The sequence below is a fragment of the Alligator sinensis genome, unplaced genomic scaffold, assembly GCF_000455745.1.
Source record: "Alligator sinensis unplaced genomic scaffold, ASM45574v1 scaffold456_1, whole genome shotgun sequence".
Taxonomy (NCBI): domain Eukaryota; kingdom Metazoa; phylum Chordata; order Crocodylia; family Alligatoridae; genus Alligator; species Alligator sinensis.
In genome coordinates, this window is record NW_005842311.1 from 110,258 (window position 1) to 125,093 (window position 14,836).

A 14,836-nucleotide genomic window follows, 5' to 3' on the forward strand; every position below is an offset into this window, starting at 1 on the left:
CCCCCCCCGCCCCCAAAAAAGCTTTCTGGCTTTACTATCAATGTCACTGAGTGATATCAGAGATATCTCACTCCCTTTATTACACTGGCTGGAGCATCATACTCAATAGCTCAATGCCTATTGTGTGAAAGTATTAAGTAGGGTTTGCTATGGGGTCTGCCCTGGGTACAATATGGTTCAATATCTTTGCTGATAATTTGCATGATGGGATCAAGTGCATGCTTAGCAAATTTTTGGATGATACCAAATCAGGTAGAATTGCAGATACTCTGGGGGGCAGAGCTAGAATCCAGAGTGACCTGGATCAACTGGAGAAGTGATCCACTATCAACCAGATGAGATTCAAAGGTGCAAAGTCCTGCACTTGTGCTGGGATGCTGCATGCACAAATACAGACTAGGGAACGCCTGACTAGGCAACGGGACTGCAGAGAAAAACCTGGGGGTTATGACGAACCATAAGCTAAATATGAACCAACAGTGTGCTCTTCTTACAAAAAAAAAGAAAAAAGAAAGAATTAAAAAGAAAAAAAGCCAACAGCAACCTGGATTAGATTAACAAGAGGAGCATTTAAAAATCAAGGGAAGTGATTCTTCCACTCTCTTAGCACTGGGGAGGTCTCACCTGGAGTACTGTATCCACTTTGGGGCCCCACACTTCAAGAAGGATGTGGACAGTGTAGAAAGAGTCCAGCACATGGCAACAAAATAATTAGGTGCCTAGGAGGTAAGACTTGTGAGAAAAAACTGAAAGAAATTAGGTTTTTTTTATAAGGAGAAGAGAAGACTGAAGGAGGATTTAATAATAGTTTTCAAATACCTGAAGGATGATTATAGAGGGAATGAACATATTTTTTTCTCTGTGGCTGTAGCGGGCAGGACTAGTATGACTGTGCAAAGCTTCAGTCTCTGATTTGATTCGGTAGAGATTCAGCCTGATTCAGTGATAATGGCCACAAGCTAGCAGAGAGCAGATTTAGATTGGACATTAGGAAGAACTTCTTCACAGTTCGAGTGGCCAGGGTCTGGAACGGGCTCCCAAGGGAGGTGGTGCTCTCCCCTACCCTGGGGGTCTTCAAGAGGAGGTTAGATGAGTATCTAGCTGGGGTCATCTAGACCCAGCCCTCTTTCCTGCCTATGCAGGGGGTCGGACTCGATGATCTATTGAGGTCCCTTCTGACCCTAACATCTCTGAATCTCTGAATCCAAATCGAATCAGAGGACCCTTTAATTTATCCGAATCAAATCACAACCCTCCGAATCAATTCAGAAAGATTCGGAGGTTCGGACATAGAGACAGCTTTAAATGATTTTTCTACATATCTCTAGCAGGGGCTCATGAGTGCTGCGATGCTGAGGCTCATGGAGCGTCCCACAGAAGCATGGGGGGCTCCCCATTGTGCGCGGCAGCAGACCTGGAAGTGGACCAGAAGCACTTCCAGTCCACTTCTGTGTCTGCTGGGGAGCATGCAGAGGGGTCCCTCATCCGCCACCCCTGGCTCAGTGACTGGTGCCTCCTGGGTCTGGTGGGGGCACCCAGCATCCCCCTCTGGCCAATCACTGAGCTGAGGGGGCCTCCCCACACACTACCCAGGAGACTTGGAAGTGGACTGGAAGTACTTCCAGTCCACTTCTGGGTTCGCCGCTGAGTACATGGAGGGCTCCCCCCCCAGCTGTGGGACACTCCATGCACCGCAGTATTGCAGCGATCACAAGCCACGCCTGCTACCTCAAGGTATGTAGAAAAAACCTTTAAAGCTGTGTCTATGTCTGTGAATCTTCAGTTTCGGATTCAGCTGAATTGAATCAGGGACAGTGATCTGAATCAACTAATCGAGTCACTGTGCCTGATTTGGGCTGAATCCAAATCCAAATCGAATAGGGTGCACTTTGCATGCTCCTAAGGACTAAGAGGAATGGCCTCAAGCTGTGGCAAGGGAACTTTAGATGGAGATCAGGAGGAACTTTTTTGACTATGAGAGTGATTAGGCATTGGAACAGGCTACCTAGAGAAGTTATAGATTCTCCATGCTTGGAAACTTCCAAAAACAGGTTAGACAAGCACTTGGCTGGCATGGTTTAGCCAGGGATGATCCTGCTAAACATGAGCAATGGGCTGGACTAGATGACCTTCTGAGTTCCCTTCCAGCCCCATTTTCCTATAATTTGATGATTACACACAGGAAATAAATTACCTAAAACACATTACTGAGATTGCAAAGTTGGCAAATGCCAAAATATGAGTTTCCTTTGTAATATATGCATTTTAATTACATGATCACAAAATTGTTTTCCTTATGTCCCTTGCCTAATTCAGAACGCATAGTTGTCAGTGTTCACTGATTCAACAGCTGTTCAATACTTTATTGTATCTTTATTGTTCAGGGGGTAGTTTGCTTCCTTATTTACTGTGCACTAATCAAATTCTACTCTGAAGACAGAATATTAATTCATTATATTACCCATCAATATAACATCTAAGTATTTTACAAACATCAATAGCATCACTGCCAGATGAGGTGTGAAGTTTTATTTCCATTTTACAGAGCAGGGCCTGAGATATAGAAAGATCAAGGTCATAATCTTGGGTGCCTCTTTTGAGGGTTTTTTTCTGAAAACTTTGATTTAGGTGGCTGGGATTCTGTGGTAGAGGTAGGGCTGTGTTCAGGGGTCCTTTCCTACAATCATTGCCTCGTTTATTTAAAACCTTCCACCTCTTGTAGTAAGTAAAGAAGGAGTTCTATAGATAAGTTTCCTTTATAACACAGCCCTCATTCATCCCCACAGAAGGAAAAATAGTATCTGATTATGTAATTATAGACTGTATCATAATGCACATAAAGAAAGAGGTTGCCCAAACATTACCTGTATTTTGACACCTCTTCTTTGCAACTTGAATATTTTTTCCTAACATTTGGACATTTGGGTCTACTGTTCACAGTTTTGCAGCTTGAACTAATGGATAGCTATTCAGTAGGGATGGGATACCGTGGAAGGGTTTCACAGCTATTAGTTGACAGCAGGGGAACAGTGCAATTCAAGAATTTTGAGTTCCATTTCTGGCTTTGGAGAGAAATATGATCAAAGGGGCACAGACCTTTCAGTCTGTTTTCCCCAGGTTTGACCCTCCCATCATGGTCCTGTCTGTTCTCCATAACTGGCTCCGTATCTACATAAACTTATCAGTACCCACCTCCTTACTTCCTCACTCTCTGCTCCCAGGTTTCTCATCTTACCCAATGTATCCTCACCTCAGGCACAGGGCTTCTCATCCTATCCACAGCTTCCTGGCTGCCATTTCTAGTCTCCTCTACATTTGTTATCCAGTCAATCTCCCCCTGTCCACAGCTCCATGGCTCAATCTTTTTGCACAGGTTTCCTCACATTCCAGTTCCTTATCATATCCATTTTATTCCCTCCCAATCCATAGTCCTCTACATTTTTTCTAGTTTCACTCTCCTTATCCTTTCCCATTCCCAATCTTTCTAGATTCTCTTTTCATCTTGGTATTTCTCCCTAGTCAACTCATTCACAGTTCTCTTCCTATTCCCCACACTGCCAGCTCCCAGGCCCAGCCAGCTTTAGTTTCTCCCTGTCTCCTTCCCTTCCAGTCAGTTTTGCTGCTTTCAAATGTATAGGAATCTTCATTTTTGTGTTTCTGTCCCTGAATTAGCTATTTTGTTAAATAATGCATCTAAACATGGAGGCAGCTTGTTTCAAAAGAGGTTGTCAGGTTAGTCTTTCTCTGTTGAAGAGAGGGTACTCAGAGAAGTTAAAATGTGTGGCTAGGAAGAAAATACAAAATAAAATTGTGAGAAAATTCCTTAGAAATATTTTTATATAAACAAAAAATTAAATGAATAATAATTTCCATGTAAGAAATACTAAATTTCAGTTAGGAAAAAATAAAACACCTAAAATCAGGGACCCCAAAGGCCAGATTCTACTTGGAATTTGTAAGAAAGAGGTGTTTCACATTTTGTACACTGTTTCAATCCACAGTTGCAGTAAATAAATTGAGTCATATTTTGCTTCTTCCCATGGAAGTACAATCCATCCCAGTGGATGCAAGCAGAAGGGACCTGGTCAGGAAAATGACAGAGTTTGTCAGATGTGGAGTATAGCAGTACAAATGCTCTTCCTGGATGATGGGAATCTTTTGTCCACAAAATATTCCCCTGGAGCTGTCAGGAATAGTTGGAGTACAGTTTATACAGTCCTGTTCTAAGTATGTTTCAGTCTATGGCAGTGTACACAAAGCACTTTAAAATGAAGGAATGTGTTTGGATTTGTATGACTGACAGCAATATTCATTATTATAGAATATGTATCTGATTCTTTACTGTTGTTGCTTCTGGAACAAGTTCATCCCTAACAAAAGTTCCAGTATATGAGTTTTTTTACTGTACATCCTCTGGGTGCATACAGACACTTGGGGAGGTTAGATTGCATTAAAAATGGACACCAATCTAACTTAGTTCACCCAGGTGCAGAACTTACACTAGTTAGGTTGATCAAAGTGAGAGCTGTAAAGAAGTGCAGGACTATCTAAGTTACCTCTACCTCCAAAGTAGTGTAACTTAGATTGGGTCAGCCATTTCTAGACTGATCTAAATGTCCTGAACTGCTGCAGAGTTCCCAGGGCTGGGAAAGCCCTAGCCCCCGCCTGGCACCAGGTTATTTTTAGCCCCCTTTGCTCTTCCCCCCCACCCCAGATGGACAAACCCTATCACACAGACCAGTCAGCCACCCCCCGCATCCTGCAAGCCACTCTTGGTGTCACTTTTCCCAGCATTCGCCAATGCTAGGAACCAAGGAAGTAAATTGGGGTGGGGGGAGTGTGAGGCATTGGCTCACTGGAGTGGAGGGTTGGGGGACTTAAAATAGTCCCTGGTTCTGGGGGGGGAGGGTTGGAGAGAGAGCCCCCATTCCTCCAAGCCCCACTGCAAACCCCACAAGGCTCTCTGATCCTGAAAACCCCTTTTGGACCCTTCCATCCTCCCCCATTCCTCCCCATGGTCCCCACCTGCCCTTCTGACCCACCCCTGGAACCTGCTTTCCACCCCAATTCTCCAAACCTCCACATTCCAACTTACCTTAGATTGGGTGACCATTTTTAACTCAATCTAACCTCCCTCTAATTTCCCTGATTGTCTGTACTCACCCTCTGAGTGTGGATCAACAATTATATTTATAACTGTTGACAATTGGCTATGAGATTTCTTTCACTCTGCAAGAACTCTGTTCGCTTTCTATAGTGCAAGTTATTCATAGAAAGATATGGAAGTTCTTTTAAACATGTTAAAAAGTATTAAATGAATAATAATAGCTTTTAAAATAGAGAAATTGTTTTATATTTAAGATCTGTCAGCTATAAATGAACAGATTTCCCATGAGCTGACTAGAGTGAAAAAGTAGAGTTAACAAGCAGGTATTGTTCTTTACTGAGCCAAATACCATGAATCATTGTACCAAAAAGCAACTTAATCTCCATACCGCCCTTAACAATTTCCTGACTTAATTAATTTTGGAAACCGTATTCTACTTGAGAAATGATTTGTCTTGCTCAAACTTCTGGGTTTTTTTTAACTTCTACTTTAAAAAATGGTCTTGCTAGGGATAGAAGCCAGGTTATGATCATTACCAAAATTTCAAAATATTTAAGTACATGTTGTATCTAGGGATAGGTGGCACTTGTGCTGGTTTCCAGTCCTGCAGAAATTTTGGAAATGTTATTACGTAAACATAAAACATTATGTAAGCATGGGGGAGAGTGTGCCTTGAGAGAATGGGAAAGGGAGCTGTTCACGGTACAGCCACTGAAATCTGTCTTCATTCAGTATTCATATTCCTTACATCTGTGTGTAACAAACTCATCAAATGTTTAGTGAATCAGTCTCTCCAGCATAAAAACAAATTGAATTTTAATAGTAGATGTTAAAAATCATGAACCAAAAAGATGAGAGAGCCATAAGGGAAATACAGAGCACCCGAGTGAGGGACTAACATAAGAGGGATGGGGGTAAGGAGGGGAACGCAACTGAGTTACAGAAAATACAATGTTAGCCAACTAAGCCCAGGAGTAGGGGGAGGGGTTATACCTTATAGTTTCATAGTTTCTAGGGTTGGAAGGGACCTGAACAGATCATGAAGTCTGACCCCCTATCCTGGGCAGGAACAAGTGCTGGGATCATAATACCCCAGCCAGATATCTATCCAACCTCCTCTTGAAGACCCCCAAGGTAGGGGAGAGCACCACCTCCCTTGGGAGCCCATTCCAGACCCTGGCAGCCCTAACCATAAAGTAATGCCTCCTGATATCAAGCCTGAACCTACTCTCAATCACTTTGTGGCTGTTATTCCTTGTTATCTGAGGCAGTGCCCGTGGAAACAGAGTCTCACCTATTTTCCACTGGTCCCCCCTAGTGAGTTTGTAGATGGACACCAGATCCCCTCTCAGTCTTCTCTTGTGGAGGCTGAATAGATTCAGGCGCTTTAGTCTATCTTCATAGGGCCTGGCCTGCTGCCCCCTAACCATGCGAGTGACTTCCTCTGGACGCTCTCAAGGTTAGCCACATCTCTCTTGAAGTGTGGCACCCAGAACTGGATACAGTACTCCAACTGCAGCCTGACTAGCACTGCATAGAGGGGAAGGATCACCTCTCTGAACCTGCTTGTGATGTACTTATACATGCACGACAAGGCGCGGTTAGCCTTACTGACTGCTTCCTCGTATTGGCGGCTTATGTCCATCCTGGATTCAACAATGACTCCAAGATCCCTTTCAGCCACTGTGTTGTTGAGAAGGGTGTTCTGTAGCCTATATGTATGTTGCAGGTTCCTTCTCCCTAGATGCAGCACCTTGTACTTGTCTGTGGTGAATTCTATTTTATTCTCATCTGTCCGCCTCTGTAACCTGTCTAGATCTAGTTGGATTCTCTCTCTCCCCTCCAGTGTGCCCACTTCTCTAACTAAGCCAAAAGACTGTCTTACCACTAGCTGGCTTTTCAGTAAGCCAGGAATACCTACTGTAGAGTAGGAAGCATGACCTATACTGTTAATCTGTTATTATATTCATCACTCTGTTGTTTCTTGAATGAGCCTTTGATACAGGCACAAACAGAAAGAGGAATGGATGAAAATGCCATCTAACTTAAGTGCTCAGATGACTTTTAATTTTTTTATTTAATGTATTTACCTATGTGTATTCTTACAACATGAACTATATTGAATATTATAAGAGTTTTGTTTTCCTTTCCCTTAGGCATTTCCTGGAAATACAAATTCCGATAGTGTGGTCCGGCATGATTTGCAACATCCAGTTATTGCCCGATACGTACGCATAGTTCCTCTGGACTGGAATGGAGAGGGCCAAATTGGTCTCAGAATTGAGTTCTACGGCTGCTCATATTGTAAGTTTTTTGTTTCTCTTTTCTATTATCCATTTTCTCTTTCTAAATATGGATAACTCTTTCCATAATATGGATAACCATTAAACTCTGAATATTTAATATCTTTTGGTTAAAAAGATTAAGACATTCTAAGACTGTTAATTATATTGCCTAGGGCCGCATGAAATATTTATTGTAACCTTATCTCCGAGTCACTAGTTAGCTCTTGGTGAGATGCTATATTGGAATCCACAATGATACTGCTTTGAAGTATTTTTTTTTTATCTTTACTATTGCTTTTGTATAAGACTTTGACTATTATTGCATAATTCTAACCAAACCAGTTCAGGAAAAGTCTTTAGAGTATGAAGTGAAATAATTTGTTGGGTCCTGAGGGAATGGATAGGGAAAAAGATAGAATTTGCTAGTTTGTGTTAATGATAACATGCAAGGCTTAATAGCAAATAAAAATCCCATTAAATATGCCTTTTATACATCTAAATATATAACACATTTTCTAGAGATAATCCTTGGATGCATATATGATTAAGGCATATAGATTTGTGGTGTAGTAGATATTACAGAAATAAAAGGTCAAACATAAGGTTCCTGCTCAAGAAAATTACCAGAAATAAAAATGTTCATAGGGCCTTATGTTCTCTGTTCTTTTATGACACTTTCTCCAAGTGTGAGCCAGTAATTTTCAAATAATTATGAGAAACCCAAAAGCTATAAATATGTGTTCTATTCAGGGAACACAATATTAACTGGGTTGGAAAATACCACAAATGAAATATCTGCTTGTTTTAAAAAAAAAAAAAAGTCAAATACTTGTTTCCAGGATGAGTTGTCTTTAAAAGCTACAGGTGCATCCATCTTTCATGAACGAATGCAAATGGGAACTCTTAATTGATGAACCCTGGATAAATTATCTATCAGTCTACTTCTCTGTGATTGATATTGTATCTATCATCATGGATTCTGAACTCTATAATTCTTACCAATACATAACAATTAGAAAAATAAAAAAAGATGTGGTTAAATTCTAATTACAATCACAGTTATGCTTGCATATTAATTTTAGGAGAGTGAAATATAAAGAAGACTAGGAAAAATTAAATTAATGTTTAGTTGTCCTCATAAATTTAGGTTTGATTTGGATAGACAGTAGGGATTACATTTAATATTAAAATGAAGAATAGATGTCTTCCTTCATATGACAGGTGACTGACAACTTACATGTTGATGTCAAGGTCAATCAGCCAAAGGACAGTTTTTCTAGTAGCCTGATAGATGCGAGAAATACTGTCTGTGAATGGTCAAAGTCTTCACTGAGGGATGACACAATCTGCAATCTGTGCTTTACAAATGCAGTAGTAGCTTGGGTTCCTTTTGATACCCTATTGATGACAGAGATAGCTGTATCTATCTCACAGTGTCCTTAGGCAGTTCAGTAAGGACTACATTTTTCAAGATAGGTCAAATCCAGTATTTCTGAGATTTCTGAGTATTAATTGATGTGATACTAGTTGGGACATCAGCATTGTCCACGGATGCCTTCCAGTGCATCACAGAACCATAGGAAGGCCTGTTAATAGCACATACTTGATCCTAGAATGGGTTTGAGGGCTTTAGCTGAAATAGTTTTGAGTATTGGAGACGCTGTTGTAAAGGTAAGTTATAATGCGAGTATAGATGGGACGTGTTTGTGCCATATCTAATTGTATGGGTGCCCGATGGCCAATCTTGCTGACCAGGGGTGGGGTCCCCCGCAGCAAAACTTACCAACTGGTGAGTGGCTGCGTTGCTTCCAAAAGCGGCCACGGCCCTCCCGGAAGTGGCCGTGGCCTACATCTGGTGCGCACACTCCCCAGCCAGCACTTGCAGTGGGGCACCAGTGCTCCCACCTGCCCCCCCTGCCCATTGCCTGAGTGGGGAGTGTGGCCTGACAGGGGGTACACCGGTGTTCTCACCCCTTACACATTGCCACTGGGCCATGTAAATATTTCACTATAGTCATATGCTTTTCAAAAATAGGAAGAGTTGTGGTTCCATCAATTCTGCAATATGATAAACGTTAGGGGTGTGCGAAGCTTCAGTCACTGATTCTATTCAGAGGAGATTTGGCTCGATTTGGTGCCTAAATCTCTGAATCCAAATTGAATCAGGAGACCCATTAATCTCTCTGAATTGAATTGGAACCCTCCAAATTGATTTGGAGAGATTTGATGATTCAGCCATAGATACAGCTTTATATGTTTTTTCTTCGTACCTTGAGGTCCAGGTGCAGCTCACGAACACTGAGATGGTGGGGTGAATGGAGCACGGGTGGGTCCTCTGCACGCTTGGTGGCAGACCCGGAAGTGGACTAGGAGTACTTCTGGTCCACTTCTGGGTCCACTGCAGAGCACACAGGGAACCCCACCCTTCCCCTGGCTTGAAGACTGGTGCCTCCTGGGCCCAGGGAGGCACCTGGGGCCCCCCCACAACAAATCACTGAGTTGGGGGAGCATGGGAGGGGGTCCTCTGTATGCTCAGCGGAAGACCCAGAAGAGGACCAGAAGTATTTCCAGTCCACTTTCGTGTGTGCTGCTGAGCACACGGCAGTCCCACCCGCGCTCCCATGGGACACTCCATCCGGCCCACCATCTCAGTGTTCGTGAGTCGTGCCTGGTACCTTGAGGTACGTAGAAAAAACATATAAAGCTATGTCTATAGCCAAATCGGTGATTTTCCAGATCAGAATCGAATCTTCAGATTTGACCGTATCGAACCAAGACAGTGATCTGAATCAGCTAATTGAATCACTGTCTCCTGAATTGGGCTGAATTTGAATTTACTACTGCCCACTTCACACACCCCTAATAAATGTTTCCATTCTAAGGGATCCTACTCTACTAATTGAAGTAGATGATTTGTTGTTTCAAACTCTCAACCAAGATCCAACTTCTTGTAAAAATTTGAATCATTTTAATAGGTAAAGTGCATTTTAATAACACAAACAAAAAATAAACCCTGTGATCATTGGTGAAATATTTACTGCTGAAAGTAGTATTTTCTGATGAAGTGGCTGGACAAACTACTATAGCTACATACCAGGATGCTTTTAGAGGCTTAAACAAAGTAAACTTGAGACAAAATAAAACACAATTCAGTGACAAAAAGATATCAGGTATTTGATGAAAAGTTGTTTTCCTGACAGGTGTTATGCCTCTGAAAAAGGAGAAAAGGAGCTTCTAGGGGAAAAAAATGTCTGGACATAAAAATATTAATAAAATTTATCTTCACAGAAGAGTTGAATGGGAAAGTGTACTGGGTCTTTTTTGAGAAGAGTATTGCTGAATTCATATTTTCAATAGTGACTCTTTTCTTCAATTTTGTTATAACAATTGTAATATTTTATATTTATTCTGTATAGTGTCTTCAATCCCAAATGATCCTAAAATGCAGGCTCCACTTTAACCAACAATGAAATAGCAGTGTATGGTGAGGGCTGTGCTAAACTGTTATATGTGGCTGTTGCACCCAGCTCTGGGGTGTCTCACAGCCTTCCCCATACACTGTTATATGCAGCTGTTACACCCCAGAGCTGGGAGCATATCTGCCATTCCCATGCACTGTTGTATGTGGCTATTACACCCCATAGCTAGGGCTACCCCATGCCATGCCTCTGTGACACTAGGGGACTCTCTGGGATACCCCTGACCACATGGACCAGGAAAAATTTCCAGCTGTAATCCCAGCCCCAAAACAGCCCAGTTCCAGGAAAATCAGAAAACTAGAAAAACCAGAGAGGCATGGCATGGGGTGGCCCAAGAAAGATTTCCACCTCTAATCCCAGCCCAAAAGAAATTCCTTATTTGAGCCCATATACTTAGTACAGTAGGCATGGGGGGACTGTCTGTTGGCAGCCTGGCATGCACAAATTGTGCTTTGGGCTGGGCAAGACTCTGGCCAGAGATGTCCAGGAGAGTCCTTTGGTGACACAGGCATGTTGTCAAATGGCCTAGAAAGGATTTCAATCTGTAATCTCATCCCAAAAGCCAGTTCCTTATTTGAGCCCATATACTTAGTACAGCAGTCAGGGCGGGGGGGCTGTCAGTTGGCAGCCTCACAGGAACAAATCGGGCTTTGGGCCGGGCAAGTCTCTGGTCAAAGATGTCCAGGACAGTCCTCCAGTGCCACAGTGGCATGTTGTGGGCTGGCCTAAGAAGGATTTCCATCCATAATCCCAGCCCAAAACAGGTTCCTTATTCGAGCCCATATACTTAGTACAGTGGGCATGGGGGGTGAGGCTGTCAGTTGGTAGCCTAGCATGCACAAACCGCGCTTTGGGCTGGGCACAACTTTGGTCAGGGTTCTTTGGGACAGTCCCCCAGTGGCATGGACAGGAAGTGGTGGGTGCACCTGCCCTGACTGGCCATCAAACCGTTGCCAAGCCTGGTCTTTCTCCAGTCTTCTTTCCCTTGCCCCTAACCCCCACTTTGACAGCGCCTATTTTAATGTCCAAAAATGGGGTTCTATTTGAGCTAGGCACTCTTGCCTTTGGGGATTTGCCTAGGCACTCACAGACTTTGGGGATTAATGGAGTCGCCAACATTGCGAGGTGACAGGGAAGCTGCCCATGCCAGCACTGTCCCCACACCCTTTGCCACCCTTTGGTACCATGTAGCCCATCAAGCTTTCCAATGGGGGTGCATGCCAGGGGTTTCACACCTCATCTGTCAGCCTTGCTGGGGTACTTGTTTTAGGGTGACCCCACCAGTCACCCAGGCAGTTCCCTCATTACCAGGGCAGCTTCCCCTGACACTGATCACAGTAGCAGACCATGGTACTGTCTCCTCATCTCTCCAGACACAACTGTGTCGACCCAGGACTGACCCAGGTGTGTCTAGCTCTGGAGTTTAACAGCTATGTGTAACAGTGTATGGTGAGGGCTGTGATGGAATGTTATATGTGGCCATTGCACCCAGCTCTGGGGTGTATCTCAGCCCTCCCCATATTCTGTTATATGTGGCTGTTACACCCCAGAGCCAGGACCACCCCATGCCATACCTCTGGCACTGGGGACTCTCCTGGGCACCCCTGACCATGTGGACTGGCCCAGGAAGGATTTCTAGCTGCCACCCCACCCCAAAAAACAGTTCCTTATTCAAGCCCATATACTTAATATAGTGTGCATGGTGGGATGTGAGCTGGCAGATTGGCCCTTTGGGCCAGGCAAGACTCTAGTCAGAGATATCTGGGCAAGTTCCCCAGTGGCAGAGTCATGGTGTTTTGGGAGGGTTGGGGGTGGGCTAAGAAGGATTTCTATCTCTAATCCCAGACCAAAAGAAATTCTTTGTTTGTGCCCATATACTTATTGCAGTGTCAATCAGGCTCCTCTTTGGGCCGTGCAAGACTCTGGTCAGAGGTGTCCAAGAAAGTCCCCTGGTGGTACACGGGCATGATGGATGCAGGATATTAATTTACATATTATTTGGTAATAATGGATAGCTAATGAAATTCTCTCTTTAGAATGTGTAATTCATTAATAAGAAGCTTTTGTTGGGTATAGATTGGCTTTGAAAAAGGAACTGGGAACCATGAATAAGGAACTGGGAATTAAAGGAAGAAACTGCAGTTTCATGAATCCTAGCATGTAGCCTTGGCATTAGCTGCCACAACAGTGGATGGTGAGAAGGCGAGTCACTGCCAGTCAGGGGTCCCTGCCCCACACCACCAGGGGCAGTAGGGGTGCTGGGTGGGGGGGAGGGAGAGCTGTGTGGTACAGATATTCTTTGACCTTCAGTAGAGGCAGGCAGTTTGAAATTCAGGGAGCAAATCCTAGCATGTGGGTTGGGGCACCCCAAAACACAGTGGATGTTGAGAGTAGGCCACTCACTGCAAGCAGAGGGTCCCCCACACTCACAGGCTTGGGCAGGGTGGGGACTGGCAGGGAATTTTGCAAGTAAAATGTTCCTGGGACCTCAGAAATGTGTGTGTGTTGGGGGAGGGGAGGGCTGGTTGATGAACATTGCAAATAAAGTGCGTGGCTTGCCAAGTGCAAGTCCGAAACATATAGCATTGGGTGAGAACGCACTGAGAGAACCCTAACATATAGCATTGGGTGCCTGTGATATGGGTCGGGTGGCTCTGGGTAATTAACATGGAATAGGCCTTTGGCATACCAGAAGGTAATGCAGGAATGGGGATTTGTCTCTGTGGACAGCTTGCTAGGGCATGGCTTCCTCTATTCCTAATGGGATAGAGGAAGACAATAATATTGCTGGCCATGGAGCAGTCGCATCACAGAAGTCTGCTTCTAGAAAAGGAAACTATATGGTTTATTGAACTGGGCTGGTGTATGTTCAAACTCCTGGAAAGCCAGGTTCAGAGGTCTGCCTCAAGGCACAGACTGATGAGAACTGTAACCTGAGCTGCGGGGGAACCAGAATTGACATGCAAACAGGGTTACTGTGAAATGCTGATAGAACAATGCACTGTCAGATGACGAAACCATGTCTGACTGTATGAAAATTAAAAAATAAATAAATAAAATTGCTCAGTCAAAAAGAGTGTGATCCCTGACTTATCATGCTTTGGGGTGGCGCTCACTTCCAACCCACAGCCCTTATCCCCCCAGCGCTGCCACTGCCCTTCACTCCTAACCTGCATCCCCTGTCCCCCAGTCCTGCTGGTGTCCTCATTCAGGGCCTCAGCCAAAAAGCAGCTTCATTGGAGCACTGTTAATCCAGACAAAGCAATTAAAAGGGGGTCTGGGTTTTTGGTTGTAGCCACGTTGGTTTAAGGACATAGGCAGGCAAGGTTCTTTGAGTAGATGTGATATATTTTATTAGACCAACTGAGTAGTTGGAAAAAAGTACTTGGCAAGCTTTTGGGTGCAGTCACCCTTCTTCAGGCATGGGGAGTCTCTGTTGTTCTGAGACTCCAAGAAATGAAAGAAGCTAAAAGTGTGGCAAGATGTTGGTGAAAATGTAAATAGGGTCAGCACTCCAGGATTTGGCCAGAATCACTCAACTGGTTTTGCAGATTCTGTTGAGGAATCTTAAGGTAATGGTCTGAGCGGGGATGGGAAATGGTCCTCTCCAGCCCTACAGGAGACACAGTATACAACAATCACACAGAAAACATGATCATGCTTTACAGCCAAGCTACTGCCCCCCAGCCTTGCCAGTGCCTCCCACCCCCCTCACTCCTGCTGGGGTGGCCCTAGTTTTGGGGTGTAATGGCCACATATAACAATGCAGGCAGAAGCCAGAGAGGCACCCAGATCTGGGGTGTAACAGCTCCATATAACAGTATATGAGAAGGGCTGAGATACACCCCAGGGCTGGGTGCAACGGCCACATATAACAATTTAGAACAGGCCGCACCATACTCTGTTATACATGGCCATTACAAGTCAGAGCTGGGCGAATCGCAGGACCCAAGCCTCTCCCAGAC

General features: G+C 44.0%; 1 protein-coding gene across 1 annotated transcript in view; it reads left to right on the forward strand.

Annotated features, from left to right (window-relative positions):
* The window catches only part of CNTNAP2 (contactin associated protein like 2), a 1,052,534-nt gene that overhangs the window by 4,433 nt on the left and 1,033,265 nt on the right, over nucleotides 1-14,836 (forward strand). Inside the window, exon 2 of the mRNA XM_025209846.1 lies at nucleotides 7,264-7,411. Within this exon, the coding sequence (XP_025065631.1) occupies nucleotides 7,264-7,411 (148 nt within the window). The remainder of the gene's footprint in view (nucleotides 1-7,263; nucleotides 7,412-14,836) is intronic.